Genomic DNA, 26,630 nt, shown 5'->3' with positions numbered 1-26,630 from the left:
GAGACATCCCCTGTGAAACCTCAGAAAAGACAGAGGAGAGGAAGCAGGTCTTGCACCACATTCCCCTGCAATGCTGGCAATGACTGGGCTTTTCGAGCTCTGCTTTTGGTGTGTAGCTTTTCCAGATATTTTACGAGGATCCGCAGTCTCCCCATTACAGGCCCAGTTCCAGCAAGTTGTGCGGAGACATCCATAAGTGTAGTTTTGCTTATACAAAGAGGGCGTGCCTCTTCATTCTCACTCTCGGATTCCTGCGAGCACAGTACGGGACATGGGAGTAAAACGGATGCAATGAGTAAAGCCAAAGCAATAAACCTCAGCACACATATTTGATGGTACAGCTGCTGTTCAGGCAGAAGAAATCAGAGGACCAAACCCACAGTGTTAGTGCAAGGGCAAGCTGTTGTGTCCTGTCCTGCTAGTCACCTCTAGCCCTGTGCTTACAGATATGCCCATCCCCAGCACTGTTCCGTAGGGCAAATTCCTGACTTCCTTTGCTTCTTACTTTTTGATTCGTAGCACTACAGAAGCAACGCTGGCCGTTACAACAAATCTAGGTTAGATCCCCTTTTCTCCTTCAAATGGCTGAAGTGACCCACAGATACCCACGAGTCCGCTGACCTTGAGTCTAAGCCTCCCACTTAGCATTAAAGCTCCTAAAAATATTCACTCCTTTATGTCTGAAAGTCTGGGATCAGCTAAAGTAAATAGCATTACTCTGAGTTGGTCTCATTTGCAAACAAGAAAAAAATAATCTTGTAACTAATTAGTCCATTTTCCTGAAGTACTCATACCCATCTATAGTAATACTTCGGAATTAGAAGTCTAAAAATGCTAAGTGTTACCGACATAATGCAAAACCTCCTGCTGATCTTCTCAAGGACACTTCCCAAACGTTAGATTTATTTGTTGTCATAGATACTCACACAGACACAAACATCAGCTACATTCAGGGACTCACACTTGCCAGCAGCTTGTTATAATACAGCTCTACATGTTTTGAAGACCGGATTGGGCTTTTTCTGGAAAACGCTGCAGCAGTGCGCCTGGTTCAATAGATACGTTGCATTGCAGTTCTCTCACTTTCTGTATTCCTCTCTCAAGCAGAGTCTTAACGCAGCAGACGGGATTTCTGAGGGCAGAAACAGTCAAATGGGGTGTTTAACACTGATAACTGGGGCCTGATTTTCACCTCAGAGCTGGTTTCTGTTCCGGTAATCCAGCTAAATACCTCCTATGCTTGGCCCAGAGGGACCTGCTCTACTATCTGATCTACTCTTAGTTTGACCAGCATAGCATAGTCCTAATCAATGAGAAAGGAAGAAGGGAATGAATCCCAAGGGGAACAGGAAAAGACCCAGCCCAGCTATTTTTTTTTTCCACTCCACACTGTGATGGGGAGAGGTATCTTCTCCAGCGATTTAACACAGAGCCGATGGAAGAACCAATTTTCCCCACTTCCCCATTTCCAACAAGAAAGGTGAATGAAGATCTGCTGGGATACAGGAACAAGAAACGGGCAGAGAAAAAAAGAATCAGGAGTCCCACTGGTGCCTGGTAGAAGGACACAGAGGCACTGAAGAGCCAGTGGCTGGCAGAGGAGAGGTGTTTGAGGGGTATTCTGGGAAGAGAAAGACTAAGGAAAAGCTTAGAAGTAAGGAGAATAAAAATGAGCACGAAGCTTAGAGCAGTGGCTCCCAAGCTACAGCCCTTGCTCCACAGAACGATCTCTTTGGAGAAGCAAGCAGAGGAGGTAGAAAAGACATTTTCAGCCTCAGCTCTGTAAAACGCAAAGAAGAAAGGAGGCAAGTGGGGAAAAAAAGAAACGTGGCGTGGACTGACACAAGCAGAGCAAAGGAGTAGCAGAAACAGTCACGAGGAGCTGGAGAGGCAGAATCAGAAGAGGAGGGATAAAAGACACGTATAACTGGAGAGGAAAAAAACCCAAACAAACCACCCTATAAGTTACCAATTTGAAAAACAGGGACAGTTAGGACCAAAGACTTATAGAGAGCATTAACGTGTCCAAGGCAAAGATAAAAGAGCAGTCCCCAAATGTGTATGCCAGCAAGCAAGCTCAGGTGGGTGTATGAAGAAAGGCTTGATTGTCAGGGAGTCCTGCTTAACTATGGTAGGGATGAAGGCATGCAAGTTATGCCGGGAGTATGGCTGTGAACGACAGCCTGTTATTCTTTCTCACAAGAGAAGAGGGATATATTTAATTCTGGAATACAGTTGTTTCACTGTTTTCACTGGCAGTAGGGTTTTCAGAGTTTACATACTGGGGACCATAACAGAAGAGTGTCTGATGGAATATAAGGCTGATGCAGGGTATTGTGTATTCATGTTTATTTAACAAACTATTGACAAGTTACTGAAGTGCTGAATTTCAAGTGAATTCTACGCCCAGGAGACTTGTCTCGTCTAGCATAGAAAATCCAGGCTTACACTGGAAATTGGTGTAACATCTACCACACCGCTGAGAGTGCTTCCCCTCCGGTCTCATTCCTCCTTGCCCTCCATCACCTGTACCAGCTCATCTCTTTTTGAGTCAAATGTCAAATATGCAATTAGACTCAAACTCAGCTTCCATAAGGTACCACAAAGGCTGACAGCCCAACTTCATTGCAAGTAGGTTCTTAGGTGGTTAATAAAACATCCAGAGGCATTTAGAATAGGATGAGTTTATGCCCTTCACTTTGGGGCTTAAGTCAAATTCCAGTAGGGTTACGCAGAAATGATGGGCAGTCGAGGGAGCAGAAGGACACAGGCAGCAGAAACGAGTTATCGCATCAGCTTCTAGATCTCCATAGCGGATTAGCTGGTACAGGCTGCAGGTAACAGCAGCACACTGCAATCCCAGGGTTGGCAAGCATGTCAAGGGCACACGAGGCAAGGCATATTTGTTTTCTTTGAGCTGATTATTTCCCTTGAGATCTCGACACTACCCCTTTGTTAGGTGGGCAGCATGCTGCATAGTTTGGTAAGCGTCTAGGCAAACTCTTCTCAGCGCAAAGTTAGCATTAAAGTTGGTCTATTCAAATCCTATACTTGGATTGAATCTCAACTTAGTGCTGAAGAGGTTGGAAGATAGTATTTCTGTGGCCAGAACAAGAACTTGCCTGAAACCTGAGTCTCATCCATTCCTTCCAGAGTCAATATGTTTCAGTTTTACAGTGAATTTCAGCACAGGGGAGATTAATCAGACTCCATCAAGCAGGTTGTTTTTGTTATCCAGGTCAGAGTCCAGGGCTTTAAAGTCATGCTATATTTCAGTCCTGTGCAGATACAACAGAAAATCTAATTATTTATAGTAATATACTTTAAACGCACCCAGCTATTAGCATCACAGACTAGATGCGTTTTGTCTGCTGTGTCAGGCTTCCTTAGGACTTACACAAGAGCAGTATTAAGAGTTACTATCCTAGGCTGAAGAAGAGACGTTTAACAGCATATGTAAGGGGAGTCGCTAGTTGTCCCTAGGCTCCACTTGGGCAAAATAACTATATTCACATAGTACCATTCAATAAGGTACTGTACCAAATACAGTATTGTTTGACTTGGGCAAGGGGTGTAGAACCATAGAAGAGCTAACACGCTCAGTGTTTACCAAGATATTTATGTAATACCAGAAAACTGCATTACCCTTAACTAAGTCCCCTCTCTCTTCTTAGAGTGTCTTACTGACTCAGTAATCCTTTGATGGCTTGGAAGGAAGTTTACTCTCTTGTTTTATATTCCTCATCACACAGGGAGACTGGCTTTTTCCTGCAGATTTTTTTGGAAAGCATCTAATCCAGCAACCAATTTTGAAGACAGTGGTTTAAAGTATAGCTATAAGTTAAAGGCTGCAGTCTGTGTAGCTGCAGGAGTCCTCAAAGTATTCCAAGTCAAAATACAATTGCTCCAAGGGAGCAAATTCCAGAGCCGGAGCTCTGCCATCTTTCGTATTGCATACATGTGCTTCCCATCATTGGCTGAGCTCTCATAGCTGCTACAGAGGGGGTAACGCTACGCCCAAAATATCATTTCACCCTCATTCTCTTCTGGGAAATCATGTGTAATACATGCGTTTATCTTTATGTATTGCAAGGTCTGCAGTTGTGGGAGGCCTGGGAACTCGTGGGAGCGAAGGTGGGAGCAGCTGATTGTAGCCTCTCCCACGTATGTGCCTGTATTTCATTCCCATCCAAACCTAATCTTTACATGCTTTGCCCGGGGGAGCTCTGCTATCCTATAAGGCAGCCATTCCAGACAACTGATCCTCTATACAGGCCTGTGAAGCAAGACATTTAGGTCTCCAGTACTGAAAAAAATCCACAAGAGCCCTAAGATGTAGCAAGTGAGCAAACCTGCCCTTCAAGTCTCCCCACCTTCCCATTGCACTTCCCACACCACCCTACCTGCTCCACCACATCGGCAGAAGGACATTACTGATGCTTGGGCATTTTGCTTCTACCAAGGGTGGGCTGCAGGACCAGTTCCAAATTCCTAGAGGACAACCCCATGCCTGTCCCTGGGTCTCCAGCCAGGTGTCAGCCTCTTCCACCACATTGCCAGCCACTCTCTGCAGCACTGGCCCCATCTACCAAAGAGATGCCTAAAAAGCACATTATTAAGCCATCACGTAAATGAACAATAATAAAAAAAGCTCCATTTTGTGCTTATACTTATTAAATTTGAGTGCATCCCAGTGTAAGTAGCATATGCAGAAGAGTTCAGTCATTTGGAGAGGCAACGCCAAGATCATACAAAGAGCATTTGATTCTTTGTCTCTAAGATTGCCCGCATTTTCAGTCAATTTAAGGAGACTATAGATCGCACATCAGATATATGCTGAACGTATAGAAATACAGCACTCCAATTTTACTTTCACAAAACTAAAAGGTGAGGGTTAATGAACCTGGCATCTCAAGGCATCACCATGTGTTCCTTAGACTGCAGAGGTGACTGGGTTTCCCCTGTTAACGCTGTTGATAAACGGATGGTCTTCTTAATAGCATCTTGACACTGACTTCTAATTAAGCTCACCTGGAATGTTTCTCCTTGTCTTTTCTCACACTTTTTTAAATTGCCAAAGCAGAGATTCTAAATTATTTTTCTTGCTACAGAGCTATTTGGCTACTAGCATCGACCAGGAATCTGCAAACATCTCTAACTTTATATACAGATCCTTTGCAACATTCTTCAATATCCATCTCAGTTTTTTCCTGGTTTAACACTCTGTGTACACCTGATTGTGATTTATTCAAATAAGGCTGCACAAGCCAATTGGGACGAACATCGAAAAGTCAAGCACTGTGACTGCTTTCATATGCATGAAATTGCTTCAGATTTATCATTAAATAGTTCATTTAAACACTCACGCAAACCACAGAGAACCAGATCCCTTGAAGTGGACAAGCATGGCAGCAGCGAAAGGGAGCGCAGCATATTTGGTTGCCTTCTCTAAAACTTCAGAATATACTACGCACCATTTTCATCTTCCCATTCCCCACTCAAGTTTTTCTTCTGCATCACAAGTATTTTTCGAGGAAGCGCAGCCTTAGCTACAAGTAGTGCCGTTAGCACAGCACTACAATATAGGTCTTAAACGAAGTAGTGAGCCACTCTCCCAAGCAGTAATGTGGTGCCTGACAGATGCTGATTACACATTGTCCTTTACAAACGCGTAAATTCAAATCATGGGCAGGCAGCAGGTCAGCGGCACAGTGATCCATGAATGGGACAGCCATGATAGAGTGGTTGAAGAGGACAGTATGCACATACAGATCATCTTATTCCAGAGAGGATAAAAACGAGGCAAGTTAGAGTTATGCCAGACTGGACTGTATTACTGCATCGATACCATAGACGTAAGGCAGGCTTGGAGATCTAGCTGCTGAAATGTGTCTAATGCCACCTTCAGTATGGCCTCAGATTTACCCGTCTTCATCACACTGTGAAATGATGCAAGCTGTTACAAACCAGACAAAAGTGCCATCGTTTTACCACGCTTGCACCGGGTAGGCTGGGTTGCTTTACCCACCGACACAAAAGGCTATGTATTAGTCTTACGTGCTGTGCCGTATTTATTCCAGTATTTAAATAAGGGTAGATCAAAGCACAAAAACTTCTCTGTTCCTTTTCAGGCTCTTAGTCCCCAGTTTTCTAGACAGATATAAAGCGTGCATATGCTGCATAGCACGTGCAGGGAGTTTGACGTTCCCCAGGTGCACTGAATTTATTATGCATGCACACAACTATCCATCCAGCATACAAGCAATAGGTTCAGGGAGAGTCCAGTCATTTCAGAGCATTTTAAAATCAGCTAATACCACTAATACCCTTGAAATACTTCAAGTACCGTTCAGTCAGGTGGAGGCAGAAGAAACACAGCGTATGCAAAAACATTTCAGAACAAGGAGGAGGGCAAAGTCCTGAGAGAGCCAAGACAGAGCCTGGGTGCAAGTGGCACTGTTCCTGGTGGGCGACCTGTCCAGGGCACCATTTCTCAACCTTCCCCAAAGCATTATCTTCAGGTTAATGTGATGAGCCATAGCAAAACAATTTAAAGCAGCCATGCCCAAGTTACAGCCTTCCTTCCCTTCCCTATAGTGATGCATTTTGTTTGCCTAACACCTTGACTTCTAAGGAGCAAAAGCAATTGCTCAAATTTCTCATAAACAAATCCCATAAGACAAAATGCTCTCTATATTCCATTTCACTCCAAATCCCAAAGAAACTTGTGATGTTGGAGGGCAAGTTATTTCTTTTGGCTGGCCTTGATACAAAAATCGCATGCTTTATTTTCCTCTTTACAGAATTCATATTGTGTTAATAAAGTACTGTTGATTCCCTCTGGCTGACTCTGCAGGAAAGCTATTCTCACAAAGCTCCTAGTCCGAGTTAAAGTAATCTTGCTTAAAACTGGCCATAATTGTTTCAGTCTCTTAAGTTTAATACTAAGCACAGGACATACTGCCAATTTGAGTCAGGATTTGGCATTCTGTGAAGGCGGGATAAGCTGACCAAAGGTAAGGAATTCAGTAAATGCAAGGGGAATTTGACCCGGTGTTTCTTTGAGCCAGCTTCTGTATTTTTGACCTCGCTTTAAAGAGAATGGAAAGATGTAAGAAAATCAAAACAGATGAGAGTTTAATGAGAGTTGTGTACTGCAGAGTCCTCATTACTCCATCAGCCAAATCCCCCAGCCTGGTGCTGGGCCCTGAGGGGGGTTCTTCCTCAGCAGGAAGGGTTGCTCGACCCACCCTCCTTCCAGCCGGCTCAGGGGGGATCGCATTCCTCAAAAGGCTGTAGACAGTCAACAGGAAGCTGACACTGGAAAGAAGCCTGGGGACAGTCTGGCTGTGGACGAGGGGGAGCAGCCCTTCACTTTTTGAGACAGCCCCTGGAGGAAGATAGCCTGCTTCCCGGCTCTGTAAACGTGAGATGATGAGCAAGTCCAAAAGAGAAGGACAGGCACTAAAAGAGGTGTAGACCTAGAAAACAAAACACGAGTGCGGTGTTGGCTGTCAGTATCTGTTCTGCAGCTTTCAGAGAGGCAAAACCATGGGGTTTCTGGTTCTGTCAGGCTCACTTCCAATAAGCAAGATTTTACCTCCATGCCAGTACGTGCAGTTGGTTTGATGGATTCCTCACTAACCAGCAGTTACTGGCAGCCCTGGCGAGGCCAGTGGCAGAAACCCTGCGGGCTAGAGGTGGCCGTGTGACACCACGAGGTGCCCTGCTCCTCGCTCTGAAACCATTCTCTCCTGGAGCAGGGAGGGGACATCCAGGTGTCCTTGGGCCCACCAGGAGATGCTCCCACTGTTACTGCAGAGTGCCTCACACCAGGCGTACCAGCACCTCTGCCCAAGATGTTCTGCACTGCAGAAATGGCACCAAAATCCCTTAAGTAACCTTATAGGAAGCTGCTTTCCAGTCCCTTCAGTCTTACTTCTCTTTCCATGCCATGGCGGGCAAATGTAATAGTCATCTTCTCTAGGTTGTCTAAGCTTCCAGTATGGGCTGGATGTTATTAGCTCTTGCAGAATAATTCAGTTATGTAGATCAGGATGTGATTTCTCCCAATCCCGAGTTAATTCAGACTTGAGCTCTGAGAAAAATATGTGGCAGTATTTTTTGCTGGTAGGGAGGGACATGCAAAAATCAAGAACACCAGAATGTTTTGTGAGTATTAATATTGCCAAATTTGTCTGATTTTTCTGATTTTTTTTTTAATTTAAGCTAATATTGTAACTGTAAATCTGTTTCTCCTTGCTGTTATTCGTGCCCATATTGCCTTCAATTTTCATTCAAAATCTTAGCAGTAATTTGCAGTGCTACCTTCCCATGACTCCAACTCATTTCAAGGAGAAAAACCTACTGCCATTTTAAACCAGGAATAATTTGTCAGAATTTTGAGGGCACCGATAGGTAGGTCAAAAAATCCTTTTCCCTCTTTCTTCCGTATGGTTTACAGGGGGTAAAGCAGGATAACCAGGAGTCCTGGCAGAGAAAACTCATCCCCAAGCCTGAAAGGGAACAGAGATTCCTTTTTCCCCCAGTACACTAATTATCTATTGCTATCCTTAAAGGACCAGGAGGATCCTTGAAAAGGTGAAATAACTTCATGACAAAGCAAAACAGACTATTTCACTGTAAGAGCTCAAGAATCTTAAGAACAACTGTACTAGGTCAGCCAAAGGTCTACCTTTCCTGGCCAATAACACTACATGTTATAAAACTATCAGAGAGAATTACCACATTCCACATTTAAGTCTGTCCCCTCCAACAACTGTTCCCAACTATAACCTGGCTTTGAAGCTGCCTTCTCCCATTTCAGATCTAAGGCAGGCATTGGGGACCCAAAAGACCATCAATTGTTTCTAATTACGATAGTTAACGTAAGAAAGAATATCACCTTTCCCCGCAAACCTTTCACACTCATTCCTCCATGGGCATGTTTCTTCTTGCACATTGTTGGCCTCAACATTTGATGTTAAATTTTTAAAGCCAAGTATTTATTCAGAACAATAAACTTTCCAATCCTCCAAACACATCTCCCTACAAGTCACTCTGCTGAATTACTTCCACGCATAACAATCACACATACAAGCAAATGCTTGGAGGATCAGGACCTTAGATAAAGCATCAGTTGTAACATATCTCTGTCCAAACCCATTAAAAATGACAAGAGGCTTGTGGAAATTAATCTTGCTTTATAAGTAATTCTGTACTTGCATAGGTTATTTTTCCTGGAAGTGATTTTCAAAGAGCTGAAGAAAGGACAACACAAAAGGAAAGAAAATGCCACAGCAAAGACACCTAAAATAAACCAACACAGCTACGCAAGTAGATTGAGAGAACCCACATCAGGTGGGATTACAGAAATAGGCAAGAACTACAAAACGACGAGGGGTTCATTTCCTTAAAGGGTCCCCCCCCAGCCTTTTGGTTTTGTTCCTTTTCTGCATAGAACACTCTCCTTTCCCTCCACCCAGAGCACACAGCCATCAGTCACGCCTTTTCTTCTGCACACAGCCCACGTCCTTTCTTACCCTGAAAAGAGTTAAACGCTCTTTTGCCTCCAAAGAACAATTTTTTATTTTTCCTGACAAGGTCTTTTATGCAATTAGCTAGAGAAGCCATGGCCAAAAAGAAAGAATAACACATGTAAAATCATGCCAGAGAACAGAGTAGGTAGTAACTTGTTGAGTCTATTACCAGACAAAATGCTTAAATCAATGGTGTGTTCTCATAAATCACCAGCCATATTTAGCCTTAACTATAACCATCCCTGAGCAGTGTGGGACAGAGAGAAAACACAGAAGAAAAAAAAAAAAAAAATGGTGATGCTCCTGAAATGAGGAGGGGAGGAAGCAGCAGATGAAACAAGCACAGCACAGGGTCATCTCCCAGGCACGGGATGTATTTTGTAGGTCAGAATTGTGGTGCCACAGCATCCAGGGCTGAGCAGAGCCTGCCAGTCAGACTGACTCACACTGAGCCTGGCGGTGATTTGGAGATGTTAAAGAACCATTTGAACCTAGTTAAAACTTGGACATTTATGTGGGTTGGGTTGTGCTCTAAAACAAAATTGAGCCCAGAAGAGCCAGAACTCTCTGTTACACGATCAGAGACAAAAGGGTTTGCATTGCAGACCAGAAGAGATCATTCTTTTTCAATTACAGTTGACAGATCTAAGTTATTGTAGGAGGAATAGGTCTGGAAAGGGGGAGAGCAGTAACAGCGAACCAGAGGACAGAAAGTAACTCAAGAAAGAGCACAAAAATCTCATGGGATCCTTTTCTGTTTTAGCTGGGAGTGGGAGATGATCTCTTTTCACTCCTCCATCTTTGTTCATCCCTTCACTTTTCCGGCTGAGCTGGTCGGATGCAGATTTAGGGCTCCCATTCATTCCAATTAGATGGCTTTCTGTGAAGCTATTTACCAAAGCCAGGCTATGCTCCCGTTGACAGGATTTCACTGCTTTCCAGAAAAGTAATGGATTTCTCACATCGCACAGTTTCTAAAGGTCCCTTCTTCCGCAGTGTCCTCCGCAGCACAGAGACGTTTGGTAGTTCTGTTAAAGCGGTGGCTCCGACCCAAGGAGACATTCTGCCTGCTGTGAACCCTGGCACCCATCAGCTTGATTTGTAGCAGTGTGAGCAGAGCTCCCAAACACAAGTTTCTGTTCGATGGCCTGTGAATACACAACAGGGAGCAGGTCACCCAACAGGAACCATCCTCAGCTCCTTGCCCGCAGACTGGGAAGCAGCAGACTTCGGGGTCCTTAGTCTGTAAAGGCTTCCCCCAGGCTACTGTTGAGTTTTGCCTCACAAGGTGGAGGCTTCTTCCTAGCCCTACCCTTCCATCTCACCTCACTTGCTTCTGTGCAGCCACCAAGCCCAGCCCTACCAAGCAGCCATATGTTTTACAAATTTAATTCATTCTTCTAGGCAAAGTTTCATTAGAACTGCATCCTACATATGAAATCCAGTAGAATTTACTTCTGCTTTTGCTTTCAGTCCTTAACACGTTGTCAGCACTCCTGCTGAAGCAGTTGTGTTGAAAATAAGAGATGCTTCTTCCAATTCTGGCATTTGCACGTTTTTATGAGATGCTGGAATAAGTAAAATTGTATTTTTTTTTTTCCCCTTGCAAATGTTGAGGCAATAATAAGCAACAGATTCATTGAGGTTTGACTTGCCTCGGAACCAGGTGTTTCAGACATGTACCATGTCTCTCAAATATATTACACACTCCAGTACTGTTCTTATCAAGAGCTTGGGCTTTTTACATTCTCCTCTCCCCATCAACATGCAACAAGACTTTCAGACTTTCCTGGCCACCAGTTTAGTTTTTACGCAGTGCTCCCTTTTCAGTGACATACAGAGAAAGCATCAGGGTGTGTGAACTTTGTAGGGAATCTGTCAGCTAGATACAGCACCTGACACTCAAAGAAAATGTCAAGGCACTGTGAGTATCAAAAATAGGTGCAGATTAGAGGAAATACAGACTGAGTAGGGTTTTTTTTTCTACTCGGCCAATAGAGCAATCTAAATAACAAACACTGGTCTGAAATTCACACTCTGTGATCTCCAGTGAGACAAAGCCTTACAGTGACTGCAGTTGCAACCCAGCTTTTGGAGTCAGTGAGCAATGCAGGGGCAGGTATAACGCTCTGCTACTCCCCAGTTCAGTTTTCAGGCTAGTTGCTGACTATGGGAACCTCTGCAGCTCCACCTTCTGTAAATCTTGATTTACAGCGTAGTTGTGCCCTAGGTGGAACCAAGAAGGATTTCTACCATCAACCTCTCCTCTGCGCTTCCAGGAAAACAGAATGCAATGCTAGGCTCGAGCTAGGAGCAAGCTTTTACATCATCTGGATTAATCTTTCAGTAGTATTGCCTTAGAACTGGCTCTAATCATTAATACTTCATTGTATCTAGGAAGTTTCAAAAGGGGAGGGCAGTTCAAAATTATTTGAACAATTATCACTGTAGAGCAAGCTCAAAATCATTCTACACGTTTGGGAGATCCTCCTAATTCAAGAGCCGTTCAACGTGGGACATGCCTGGTGGGGCTCTCCAGCCGTAGATGACATGCAGCTTATCTGATGGAACAGAGATATAGGAATATCCTTGGCTGTTCGTGGAGTGCATGCTGGCTGCTCATTTTGCCCTGGTGTTTTGTCGTTATCAGCAACTGTAAAACACGCTTACATGAAACAGCTTAGGTCCAGTTGAATTCAAATTAGCATCTTAGGACAAATGCGTAAGACAAGCCATTGTGATGGTTCTGAGTAGAACGCTGCCAAAAAGTGCATGGAGAATAAAAATTGAGATTCATTACATTTAAAATGGACTTTTGACCAGAAAGATCAACGACTGCATTTTTCTGGGCAGATTTACAGGCCAAATGAATCCCTGGTTTAACCTCTGAACTCAGAGGGTTTCATAAAGAGAGGAATTTGGCCAGAAGGGTCATGCATGTGCATGCTTTCCAGGCATTACAAGTGCAGTTGTAGTCATTTAAACCTAGATGAGAAAGAGGAAAACCCACAAGAGGTCAGATATGGAAATGAGACTCAAGAATACTGCTCCCTGTCCAGTGGACAGCAATTGATATGCTAAACAGCAGTACACAGGAGAGGATGAAGTCCAGAAAGAAAACACAGATGTCCCTGAAGAATTAGCATGACCAAAATGTACGGTAGCTGTCTGCTCCCAGGGTCACTGATGACCATGGGAACTTCCATTCTGCATTGCCCTCAACTGAAAACCCGGTCCTTGGGCAGCTGACTGGTTGATAAATGTCTGACACACTTCTTCCACTCACGTGAAAAGACTGGCATTGCCTTCTCCTCAGCTCAAGTTATTTTTCAACATAAGCGCTTGCTGTAGCTGCTACAAAAGGATGAGATAAACCATGTCATCCCAAACAGCTGCACCAGCTGTGGACAGAAGAAACACGCAGAAAATACTACCTACAAACTGGAACCCCCTTCCAAATTTCAGAATTTGATAGAATTCCTACAGCACTCAGAAACACACACATCATACGTAGCCAAAGGGTAAATATTTCTGTCTCCAAGAACTGTAAATGATTTAAAAGTATATAAAAAAAAAAGCTAATACAAATACCAAATGTAACACTCATAAATATTGAAAGCTGGCACTGATAGCACATTCAGTGGCCAGCAGACTCCAAACTGATTCCTCACCCACAGTACATATTGCCTTTCCTCCCTCCCAGCTGGCATTTGGAAAGTAGCAACAGCCTTAATATCAGATATTGAGAAATTTGTTACTGTAAGCCAGACTTGCAGCAGCACTTAAAACAAGACTGCATTTAACATGAAATTGAGCTATTTTCTGGCTGTTTGTAAAAAATGAAACATGATCTAACATTAAACAAACTAGATTATGCAGGTTTTTGAGGCCAAAAATTCCATTCTTACCAGATTTTTCTTAAAAAATACACTAACAATGACACCCCTTTGTTTGCACAGGCTGGTCTCCGGGAATGCAGTGACTAAAGTTTTGCATCTGTTTGCATATAGAACTAGTAATTGTTGAACATGCAAATCAGAGCTTACAATCACAGATGAATGTGTGTTTATTCTTTTGTAATTGGTATTACGTTAGTACTAGAGCTAGGGATCCAAACCCTACACGTGGTACTATAGAAACAAAACAGATGCTCTGTTCCAAGGATCTCAGGTTAAAATTGAATCTGCTTAACAGTGGACTAGGAAGGTCCCTTATGGTACCAGTTGTTTTTGAAAAAATGAAAGCAATTTTTATGAATCACATTGACTTTTCTGAGCTCTTTTCTTCTCAAGGGAAATCTCATTTAGAGGAAACGTTACCATTCTGTTTGAAAGTAACACAAGAATCTTTCTGAAGTGTCAGAATTTTCTTTGGAACAGAAAATCTTCCTGATATTAACAAACAGAAAATCTTCCTGTACAATCCAAAAAGCTACAAAAGTGAAAGCAGTTAAAGAGTCTAATCAATAGAAATGACCTTTGAACTGTAATTATTATTTCCATCTTTTAGTCTCTTTCTGAAAGGTCTGGAAGCGCTCTGTGTTAGGCATGGCATCCATGCAACCTTACCACAAAGTCACTTATTGGCCCCTCACTAGCTTCCATCACCACCTCATTGTGCAAGTACACTGGAAATTTTTGAGGGTGGAGATCCTCACATGGAAATACAATTGGGAATTTGTAGATATGAAGTGATGTATGGTCCTACGAGATTCCCTAAGAACCTTCAGTGTTTGATGGGTCATGATACAAGAGACATGAGTTGGTAACTTTTAATGAATTTACCAGACAGAAAGCCACTATCACAAGAAGCAATTCAGATGGTTTTGAGTAGAGATGAGGGAGGGCGTGCTTCCCCACCACCTAACACCTTTGTCAGCAAGATGAAAAATTACAGATTTTAATTCCTTTTCAACTTCTGTTTCTCACACAGGCATATCATAGGCAAGTTTCCTGACTATCCTACTGAAGAAGCAGGAGGTTCAATGGCTATTCTTTCTCAAAAAACTCCAGAGCAGGTACCATCACTGTTTTTAATGAAAAAGGCTAACAGGATTGGGGAAGGAATTGCCACAAAACGTGTCTGTTTATCCAAGTAGCAATGTTCGGTAACAATGGCCTCTAGCACTCCAGAAACCCTGTAGTTAAAAAGCTTTTTGCTGCAAGAATTGTTTTCTTCCAGGGTAAACCACAGAAGTCACATACCAAAATCTGTTCCATTTCAGGATGTGCGGCCACTTACTCATGGGAGAAGGTGCTCAGTTTATGCAAGTTACGGACAGATAAGTGTCTGAGGGAGCTAAGAGGAAAGGGCTCAGCTACTAAGAGTTGCTTTCCTGTGGCAAAATCCACATAGACCCGTGCTAGTAGAAATACATATGAAACAGCTTAAAGAGCCTTGATTTAAAATAGACCTCCACAGCTACCCCAGAGGCTGAAACTGGTTCCAGTGTTTGCATTCAGTATCAGCACAGTCTAGTAAGAAGTAGCTCAGTTTAAGCAGAGAAGAGCTTTTTATGCAGGCAGGCTTGAGCCTTGGTTTAGCGCCAAGGATCATTAAAGCAGGGTTGAACATTCAAGTGAAGGAAGCGTCTTAGTTTATCTTGCATATCCTTGTAATAAACTCAGTTGTTTTTCCTGATAAAGTCCCTCTTCTGACCGCTTTGGTTAATAGAAGTGGCCGATAATCTCTTCCTCTGATCATCTGGGTGTCACACAGAGAATTAAGACTAGCTGAGGCAATGAAGGCAGGGGTTGGCACGCCGAGCCATTTCCACCCACCACCGTGGCTGGAGCAGGATGAGGAGCCTGTGGAGGCAGATGATAAACAGGAAGCCCTGCACACAGGAGCAGGATTTGGCCCCTGCGTGAACCAGGCGTGACGGCTACTAGCGGGCTAGGAAAACTAAATGGTCAAAACCTGACCACTGTGGTCCTTAAAGCTCCCCTGCTGAGACAGGCTGTTGTGTTCATCAGCTGCCTGCAAGTGATGGACTAACACAGGTATGATAAAACAGTATTTTGGATTCAGTCTTTCCTGGAATCACGGGGAAAAGACATACTAGCAGTCTCTGTGTGGTTTGAGGGAATGTAAATACAGACTAGCCCAGCATAAAAGCCCAGTACTTTAACCATTAGTTACTTGGCTTACCAAAACGGGCAAGAAAACTGCTAGAAAACAGCTCTCTGTGCCTCACTAAAACTGAGCTCAGGGCGTGCTCCTGGTTTTAGCCAAGTTCAAAGTATGCTAAGGTCACCCCTGCTGGCCTCTGTATCTAAGCCACTCTGTTGTTCAGCCCCAGAGAGAGTGAAGGAGACCTGCTGGTTAAGTTTTCAGCTGCTAAAGTAGAAACACATGCTAGAGTCAGGAAGGCTTTGTTGCCTGCTCTGGGCAGCAGGGGAGGCACCCAGCAAACAGGGCTTACTGCTGGAGGAGGCTTTGGGGAACATTATGCTAATTAGACCTGCTACCAACAAGGATAAACACAGCTCAGAGAGAAGACGTTACAAGAAATCACACTGAGCAAGACTGGATATGGCAGTAAATTCTGCAGAAATACATTCTTCCTATCCTACTCCCAGTTTTGAATTCCCACCTTCAGCTGTTTTGCTGTCTTTCCTGGGCATCTGCTTTCTCTTTGCACAAAAAAAATATATAAAGGAAACCAGAAGTCTAGAGAGTTTGTTTTACTGCCTGTTTTTCCTGCATTTTTTTTTTTTTAAATATCTGGAAGAAAAAACCCTGCATCTATTTTCCCAACAAATTTTCACTGGCAATTACCTGATTTTCAAAGATTTTGGGGCCCGTTTTATCTCCCTTTTTTAGCCAGCACAACCAAGAACAGAACATGCAATCACATAACCTTCACAGATATCCAGAATGCAGTTGGCAAAAGGAAGTTCAGTACAATTGTGATTTTACCTGAATGTCAGACAAGTAAAACGTTTTTTGTTCAACTGAGTCAGCTGCATATTAAAAATCCCTAAGGCAACTGGTTTTGTTCCACACTGGTCTACTGGGCAACATAGTAAATGAAATCCTGGCCCCATTGAAGTTAATTGGCGTTTTGTCCTTGACTTCAGGGGAGACAAGATTTCACCTTTTGTATATATTAGCTTCTGTGAATGGGTTGGTTACTCCCAAGTTAAACTCCATGAAAAGTCAAGACCGAACTGTATTTAAAAAGTGAGCATTTTATAAGACTTGGGTAAAGACACTTTGGGGAAAATAAAATACAAATTAATCACTTCACGAACCATTGCTGCATTATTATACATTCTATATTTCTTTATCCTTTGACAACTCTGACCTTACTTGACTTTGTAATGTAGCTGGCCCTCTGCACAAACTGCTTCCATGACATTTTACCTTTCAAACAGGTATGCCAAAGAGATCCCAATGCAAAGCACTTGGTTCTTTAGTCAGAAAAATATGTACTGTCTCTGGACTAAAATGAAGTTTTTCTCTACTTCACATACTCTTCAAGAGAAATTTAAGGTTCTGAGACATCAGTGTAGTCTCCCTGCATCTGTTCCAGATGTCTACCCCTAATGGGTTTTTACGTTTTGCTCCTAAGATAATCATCAGATGTGACAATTTTTAGCTTTGCCCTTACCCTGCTGCCAACAAAATTATGATCTCTTCTTGTAGTTCATTAAGTCTTATCACCATGAAAATAAGCCAAAAGTGTTGCCATATAGCAGGCACATTCCCCAACTCCCCCTCATCTCCAATATTAAATTACTTGGGGGGGGGGGGGGAGGGAGACAAAAAAAAGATGCTTCCTTAGATTCTGGTTGTACATTAAATTGCTGCATGGAGGACAAACTCATTTCCACATTACTATAATTGCAGCATCTGATTCAGCAGCATCTGGAGAAGGGGTGAGAAAAACTGTGTGTTAGCTGCTGCACGAACTTGTACTCCTGATCCTTGCTTGGCACACTGGGGAGTGCTATGCTGTTCATTAGTACTCGTTATTACCAATGGTTAAAGATCCCCGCGAATCCCAGTAATCAGTTTGATTGGTAATGGCAGTGCAAGAGATCCCCAGTAGTTGGTTAATATTTAATTAGTAACCCTGACTATTTCCCAGGTGGGGACAGTGAAATGGTGTTATGCAGTCAAGTACTGCAATAGTCACACACCCACCCCAAATACATCATCTTACTCATTTTTACCAAATTCACGTATCACAAGTAGCTTTAAAGCATCAGAGAAGAACTCAAGAGACTCTGTGAAGTTACACTTTTTTGTACCCAGCATTTTGCAAGCATGCTTTTATCCTGACAGCAAATACACCAAGCATACTTTTCAGTACCAGAAGCAGATACCTGCCGTTACGCCCGCCTTTATTCCCTCTGTTCCACACTATCCTGGATGCTCCTTTCAGAGGTGGCTGGGGTTTTGCAAGTGCTAAACACACGGTGCCATCAGCTGGGGCTGGGCACCTCACAGGCTTAAAATATTCTGATTATTTCAAGTTGACCATGCAGGAGGACAGAAATGGTACTCAGTCTCTGTTAAGGTGCGCAACAGGCAGACGCATTTACCTCCAGACAACAATTCACTGCAACAAAGCCATTCAGCAAGTAGGATCCTAGTCCAGCAGCTCTCCGCTACCCATGATCATGATCTCTGTTGGCTGAAGTCAGTAGTCTATAGATCAGACTGCTTAAAGCCAGGCAGTATCAACAACCCCTTTTCACCTCTACCATGCACCTTACCTTAAACAAAAACCAAAAAAAAAACAAACCCAAAACCCACAACAAACAAACCAACCAACCTACACCAAGCAAAGCTAACAGATTTTTCGTAAGCACATTAAATGGAGACAAACGTTTTGAAGTGTTTGCCAGAAAATAAATGGAAGAGACAGGGAGTTTAACTGGTGAGTTAAACTGCATTTGGGCAACATCTGCCAGATAGAAAAAAACCCCAACCCTAGAGCGCATATCAGTCATGGACTGAAATGCATGACAGTCTCTTGAAGCCAACCGTAACATTTTGCAAGATCCCATAAAGCTATGAAATCCCTCCCAACGTTTTGAATTCATTCCTGCGAGAAACAAATCACTGGGGTTGTTTTTAACAGCTTAAGCCTTGCTTGCAGGTGCACACCCAAAAGTAAACAAGGCTCAGAAATGCCTTGCCAGGAGAATGCTACATTATTAAAAGCTGCACAAATGGATTTGCCTGGAAGACGGAACAAGATAGTCCCAGGCCTATCATGATGAAAATTGCATCTCCCCCAACTGTCAGAAAAATAATACCACCTTACAGGAATAATCAGCCTGTAGGAAAAGTTGCAATTAAACATCCTCAAGCTAAGGGGGCAGGATACGGGGAAGCACATTTGCAGCCCGCTGTGTGTTATGTACAAATGATGCAAACGGGCAGCCTGATGTTCGGCACGCTACTGTGGGGATGGCATCTCTTCCCACCTCACACAGCCCCATTTTCTTGAAGAAAAAGCGTTTATTTTCTTAGATTTCAGAATAGCTTCTTCCTGCACAGTTAATACTCAAAGAGAGCATTTTTTTTCTTTCCGGGAATGCTAGACTGTGTGCGTATAAACCCTGTTCAAAGTGGTTTTAGAACCAGGGTGCGAGGTGGCTCTCACCTGCCGCAGCTGGAGATCCATAATTCCCAAACTCACTCTACCCCTGCTTTTCATTTACGTCCACAGCACTAAAAGGGAAGAAGTTCAAGTAAGGTCTTCTTTCAAGGGATGAGGGAAGGGCTTATTCTTGAGGAAGAACATTTACCTCAAATGTCAGCTTACCCGAGCCAATACTAAGCTTTCTGTGGCTGAGGACAGCAGAACGCGAGCCCTACTGGCAGGTGAAGATTTTCATATACCTGGCTCATATAAACCAACATCAGGCATTCCCATTCGTAGGCTGCACTCTGTTTTAGAGCCCTTCCCTTTCCCCAAAAAAAGGGGGATTTGCACTGCAAGAGTTTGGAAACACTTGAATGGATTTATAAATAGAAAAGACAGTTTGACTTCTATGGGATATCAGTTTAAAGGAAAATATCTTTTCAGCCTCAGAAGAAAATATTACTGGAGAAAAAGTCATCACTAGCACAACAGGAGTCCTACAACAAGGCTGGAAAGAAAAATGCGACTAAAATTCATCTGCTCTTAGTGAAGCACATTTCTTCCTCAATATTAAGAGTTTTCTAAGTGCTTTCAGCATCATTTCAAAAAGAGGCAACCTAGCAAAGAAAAGGGCAGTCTGAAATAATTTAGGAAGATGTCTGCTTTTATTTCCACCATGAAGTTTTCTTCAGGGCAAAAATCCCTCTATTATAATGTGGGTGAATGCTCAGTATCTCAAACTAACATTTGCTTGCCCTTCCCTTTCTTTCCTACTCTTTTGTCAGATTCTTCAGGCATCCCCCTGTAGCTGGAGGGAAAATAGCTCTGTATAAAAGAGTACAAGCCATTCGAGGTTAGGTACACAACCATTTCACCCCAGCTCCCACTTCTCTGCAATTATGGAGCTGTTCAGAGCAGAGGTGAAAGCAGAGCTGGAGGAGCTGCACCGAAGGAGCGTAGAGGTAAAGGTGTATCGGCCACGGAAAAGGAAAAAAAATATTTGCTCTGTCATTTTCTTTTGGGAAGCAGAGAGGCACTTCAGAAAAGTCAGACTCCACGTGACGACGGCATTGCCAGCTGCATGGCTTTGTAGCATTTCGCCAGAATTATTTGGCATCTCAGACTACATAAACAGTACCAAGGCATGTAGGACAGAGACTGTACCAGCGCTATTTGGATGCACACAGCCTCTGCCCGCAGTCACTGTACGTGCTGCTGGAGGTGGCTCCCTGTGTTCCTGCACATTTCATGCAGCGCTAACTGCAAACACCGTTTTTCTGTTCCCTGTATGAGGGAAGTTAGTTCAAGACTTTGCACCATAGCTTGTACTGCATTTCCGAAAATAGTAGAGACAGACCTTTTTTCTTGCCACCTTATCAAACGGATGAAGGCAAGACAGAAGGGTAAGGACAGTTCAACAATTTAGTCCCGTTATAGCAGGTTCATGAAAACAGAAGCCCTATATAGCCCCTTTCAGTATCATTCATCTGTATAAAAACACGAAAGCAAACCGTTCCAATCAGGGTCTGGATATACTTCAAACATCACCAGTAGAACTCAAAAACGCTGCTTAAAATTAAAACCTTCTGTCAATTGCATGTGTGCTTACAGGTACCGTGCTGGATAAACCCACCCCTGAGATGCTGGAAACTGTGACGGTTACCCTTTGGTAGGCAGTCAGAGCAGAGGGTGGAGGTGACAAGGCTGGATTTCTGGCAGGGTACTACAATAAAGGATACACTTGGAGTAGCTCTGTTGGTTTTGGATACAGCAGGCCTGCTGGGACACTAAAAACCTATTTTGAACTCTAGTCAATCTGTTAATCTATCCTAGGGAATGAAATGCTTCACTGCTTATCACCACAAGATATGACTGAATGGTGCTCGGGGTTTAAATTACCATATTTAATTAAATGTAAGATACTGAAATGCTTGGGGAAATCCACTAATGAAATTTCACTGGCTGCAAAGCACAGCCCTTGTCATTGTCCCTTCCCGCTGTCCAATCTTCAATACATTAAAAGACATTCTTTAGAAAACAAATATTTTTACCGTTACAGGAAACATCTTACAATTGGAAATGTTTTAACTTCTACTCTTTCAGGGTACTGCCAATATTAATGGCCCATTAATAAACTCCAATGGTCACAGATTTTCTGATTTACACTCATCAGTAGATGATCTTAGAATTCCTCTCAGGGACAATGAAAGGTGCCTGGGAACAAAAGAACAGTAGAAAAAGCAAATTTTACCCTCTGCCTTTTTCCAGATAATAAAGTATAAATGGCCAGGAACTATAGTTATGGAAATGGATACAGCTGTACCCAGTTACCGGCTGACTACTAGCTTGCAGGGATAAAGGTGCTGGGCTATCCATGTGTATCTGTCAGGGTCTGTCACAATATCTCTATCCAATCTCTCTTGCTCACTAGAACAATTTCAGTCTTTAGCCACATATTGAAATTAGACATGCCTCAGGGCAGCCTCTCAAAATCCATCTCTATAAAATCAATCTGCCTTAGAAACACTAGGACAAATTCATAATCTGAGTCCAAGTCCAGAGGGAACTTTAAGTTGTATGTCATTAGAATATTGTGCTTCTGGGTGGTTTCAGGAATTGGTCTTACTTCATAAAAACCCTTGCAATCTGGGACATTGAAACTGCCTCTTTCCCGGTGATATATTGGGATAGTCAGCACCTATTCTAAAGTTTGCAGGTAGGAGTGCCCTCAGCATAAATTAAAAGGGCTTCTTGGTAACGGAAGGGTCAGCCACTCTGGAATTCATAGGGGGCTACCAAGCAACGTGTTGGATATCGTGTTTCCCCAATACTGGAAAGCTGAAAGTGAGGAAGGAAAAACACACACTGGTTCCTACAGCACCTCTAACACACCTTGCACATGAAAATGTTTGACCAGCTCTTCACATTCCCTTCTGTCTCTTTCAGGTTGCTGCGGAACTGGCTGCCAAAAAGGAGATGGCTTTGCAGAAACAAGACCAAAAGGGGAAAAAAGAAAAGGAAGAAAGGAAAGACAAAACCAAGGGGGAAAAGCCACTGAAAACTGGAAAGAAGGTAAGGCATCCTGCAGTAAAAAGGTAGCCAAAGTCCACATTATTCAGCCATATGTGGGCAGAGGCTATTAATTTCCATCAGACTGGTCACCAAGGCTTCAGGCTTGGGTTCAGAAGCCAGAAACTGGCTGAGGCCAGTCCCTCTTAACCTTTCAATTAGCTTGATGATTCCAGGGAACTGAATTTTACCTCTCGTGTTTTAGGAACAGCCATTTGCACAGCCATGACTCAGCTCAGTGGGAAGAGCTGATATGGGTCCAGGCTGCCGGAGACGTAGATGAGGGAAAAAATACACTTTAGGGTTTTGAAATCATTACCAGGACAGCGTGCGCACGCTTTTCAAAGCGCTGTTGCTTTTTTGCATGCGCAGATAACAAAACGGTGCCCAGCTAACCAAGCAAACACTTCCACTTTCAGTGTGGCATACAGAGAAATTAATTACTCCTGCTCCCTTGCACAGCTGGGAAACCAGAATCTTAGTCTCCCCCAAATACCCACCTCAGTTTGTGTGGGTTTCAAACTGATTTATAAGTACAGTTCTGTGTAGGCCAGCTGCACCTTCCGTACTGCAAGTATTTTGTAAGCCTGTAAATAGCAGCTATGCATTCTCAGTCCACATTCTTAGGGCATGAACTGGTTTTTTTGCTTCAAGTCACAGCGGACACCATCAGTGTATGATTACTCCCTGGAATCTTTCACATACTAAGGGCTGGTTTCACAGAAAGCCCGCTGAATTATTTCAGGAGCAACCTCACTGAGAAAGACACCTGTGAAACAGTGCAGTGACCAAAGGGCATCTTCAAAGGCAAGCTATGACACAAAAATTGTAGGCTTTTGCTGAAGCAGGAACTCTGGTTTCTCATTTACTTTATACTATAAACAAAGTTGAAACAATATATATAGATTTTTAATAAGGGTCATTAATCTCTCACCAAGTATGTGGAGGAGAAGGTTGAGTTTTCTGGGGCAGAGCTTACTCTTCAGTGCAAGCTTTACACAAATTAATTTTAAGTCCTAACCCTAGAACAACCACAACACAAAGATGCTTTTCTTGGACAACATCCATTAGTCTGGCCAAAGCTCTGATAACAACTAGCCAGGAACCTAAACTAACTGAACTTAGGGAGCATCAGCCTGTCTAATTGGGAGGTAGATACCGAAGCGTAACGTAGATAGATCAACTTTGCCAGTTGAAAACACTATTTGGGTCATACAAAACAACATTTGCGTTTTGGGGTTGGGTTTTCTTCCTTTTCTAAGTGAAAACGCACAGCAGGCTGAAGGAGCAGCATACATAAACGTGTTTTCATAGCTCTTTAAGCCTGGTCTTGCATGGCTAACTAGGAAGGGTAGTGGCTGCTCCTGTGCAGACAGTCTGTTTTTAAAGGTCTGGTCACATATGTCTTCAGACAGTCATTTGTGACATTCAGACACTAGTGCTAGTGTCACCAGCGAAGGCACCACACTCCCAGCAGTGGAAGGTGATTACTGGTACCCACTTCGCTGTATCTTGGCGGCAGAGCAGAGCCAGCCCAGGGGAGCAGCAGAGGAGAAAGGAGGGTAACACCTGCAGACCTCAGCCAAATAATACAGATACCAAGTTGTTTATTGTCCGTAAGACTTCTGATGATTTGTACTAGTGCCGAGTTCAGCTCTGTGGGACCACTTCGCGGTGTAACCCCTTAAATCACACGTGCACTGCAGAACTCAATGGGAAAGAGCAGATAAAAGCACATGTATGAAGGCAATAGCTTAGAAAAGCTTTTGAAATTAGAGACTTTAAAGACCATTGTCATTCACAGCTGTAGAACCCTGTAGCATCTCAGACAGCCCAGTTCCTTTTGGAAGCATTCACGAGGGTGTCCTCTAATGGCTTACTGCAGCTTTGCCCTTGTCCTCGCTCCTTCCCAACTCAGCTGGCCCAGAACAAGCTCCTGTGATGCCTCTGGTCTCACACAGGCAATGAAAAGGGCTGCTCCAGACACTTCAGTCTGAGCGAGACAGTAACGTTCAGGCTGAAAACACCAAACCCAACCCAAGCTTCTGAAACCGCATGGCAACATACTCAGCTGCTTAAAAACCCGACTCTCACAGGGTAGATTTGATTCCTTGTTAGCTCTGCACATTTCACTAGATAAGAACCAACACCACCAGAAATGAATCTCAACCCCCTCACAGCCTCTACAGGGTTGTTTTGAAATAGGGTGAAACAACAATATAGAGCTCTGGGGCTTTATAACTTCACATCGTTCTCGTCTCTTCAGCCATCACAACTCCTGTCAAGTAAAATTCTGAGCCATTATAGAAGGCTCTCTATGGTTCATTGAGAAAGAACAAAGGGAACATTCTCTCCAAGGTTATAATGCTGACAGGGGAAAAAATAGTATCTAAGACCAGTTGAGAAGTATTTGGAAAAGTTCTAACAGCAGGACTCTTATTAAAATAAGTATAGACTATAAGTCATAGCAATGCAGGCAGAAAAAAAAGCCCCGCTCATAACTTCAGCTCTTAAAGAAAACAACAGTTTGATCCCAGAAGGAAATTTAAGTATTTCTGAAAAGCCTGATAGCAATCTTTAAAAAAAAGTGTATTTGATATCAAAGTAACTTCATTTTCTCAGTAAGGTGCTGATTTGATTTCCCATCGGGCATGGGGCAGACAGGGCTGTGTGATCCCTCTTTTCAATAGCAGAACACACATTAGACCAGTCCGGGCTGCCTCACCCAGTAACACGCTGCAGCCTGTCTGACCGAACACCAGCAAGGCTGCGCCTGCCTAGATTTCATCCAGGAACGTTTAACAGCGAGACACATTTTGTCCTTCGTGAAACTCATTAGCAAAATCTCCATAGCAAAAGTGCACAATGGAGTCAATTCAAAATTTTCCCTGCTGTTGAATGAGAATCACCTGGTGTGGGCTAGGCTGTGGAGAGCTTCAGAAATATATTCAGCCTGTTATTTCCATATCTCTGCTTAGGGTGAAGCACATATTGCTGGTTCAAGGTGCATGAGCACACCGAACAAGCATGGAATCAATCAACCGAACATAGAAAAACACACGAACTGACTTCAAAGGAAAAGAAGTTTTTTTATATTAGATTAACTCTTCCACCGTTAATAGAGGCAAAAGGGAATACAGAACAGCATTCCGCAAGTGTCCTTTAGACACACAGTGCTTTTGATTAAAATCAATGAAATTGACACAACAATATTATTTACACGAGTGTATAAAATCATTGAAGCTAGTAATTAAAATGATTTATTGCCTTATTTGTAACAATAAAAAAAACCCACAGTAACCTGTCCTGTGCTGTTAAGAGGCTAAAAATGAATAACCCATTTTTAGGCTGCTTTAGGGGGGAAATTGTTGGAGGTTTTTTAAATAGTTAGCAGTATTTCCTCTTAGACCATTAAGTTTTAATCATTTTCCATAAAATATCATGGAAAAAGTGTTAAAAGAATGGATTCTGCCTACCGAAAAAAAATCCAAGGATGAATCTTAAAATGCCACACCTTGCAAAAGTTGAGAGTACATTAGAGTAACTGGGAATTGGAGCTCTGGATGTCAGCTCCTCAAACTCTTGCTTAGACTTTACCAAACAGTCCTTGACGTTTAGTCTAGAGACTCCTGAATCCCTTTCAAACGTGTCTATAAAGCTCAGGGTAGAAGTGATAAATGTATTTAGATTTTGCATGTCCTTCTGGGCCCAAACTTTAATTACTGTAATAACACTTCAATTAAAAACAGATATTTAATAATTCACATGACCTGGCTGCAACTGTACCTGCTGATAGCAGGTATGCAATGGCGCCTAATTACAGAGGCATATTTAGGGGAGTTGATTAGTTTTAGCTATTCCAGGAGCTGCACTTTCTATGTTGCTGATAACCAGTGGCTTACAAACTGCATATTGGTTAGCAAAGCCTGATCCAGCTTGTGCTTTTTTGCATAAATCCACACTAACCTCCTCCCAAGAGAGTGCTCTAATTTCCCCGCTAATAACTATCACCTTACTAGCATTAAGACTTATGACTGATAAAATATGAAGAAACTTTGATAATTTTTTGGCAAGTTTTTCCATTAGAAATGCTGGTTCAAAGCAATTAAACTATTTAAAGATCATGTCAATATTGTTTACCTTAGACAAGAAAAGGTCAGAATGTTTTGATTTGTTGAAACAAAATATTTTGTTTTGCAAGATACTCCAAGGTAACTATTTTTCTTTGTGATTACAGATTAAAATGAGGTTTCAACATCTTGGAATTACCCACAAGTTGGGAATTCCTGGGGTGGGGTGAGGGAGAAACACTAAAATAAGAGTAAAAAATAGTAAGGTAATTTCATTTACATGTTGCAAGTCTCCTACCTATATTACACGTTCAGACAAGCCTAAGTTTAATTCTTGTGAGCTTAGCA

The 26,630-nt window shown here is 42.8% G+C and overlaps 1 protein-coding gene across 1 annotated transcript in view; it reads left to right on the top strand.

Moving 5' to 3' along the window:
* The window catches only part of IQCA1 (IQ motif containing with AAA domain 1), a 112,388-nt gene that overhangs the window by 40,130 nt on the left and 45,628 nt on the right, over positions 1 to 26,630 (top strand). The window contains exons 7-8 of the mRNA XM_056350567.1: positions 14,472 to 14,556; positions 22,090 to 22,215. Of these exons, the coding sequence (XP_056206542.1) occupies positions 14,472 to 14,556; positions 22,090 to 22,215 (211 nt within the window). The remainder of the gene's footprint in view (positions 1 to 14,471; positions 14,557 to 22,089; positions 22,216 to 26,630) is intronic.

This window comes from Falco biarmicus, chromosome 8 (genome assembly GCF_023638135.1).
Source record: "Falco biarmicus isolate bFalBia1 chromosome 8, bFalBia1.pri, whole genome shotgun sequence".
In the NCBI taxonomy this organism is placed as follows: domain Eukaryota; kingdom Metazoa; phylum Chordata; class Aves; order Falconiformes; family Falconidae; genus Falco; species Falco biarmicus.
This window is presented reverse-complemented; position numbering and strand designations above follow the sequence as displayed.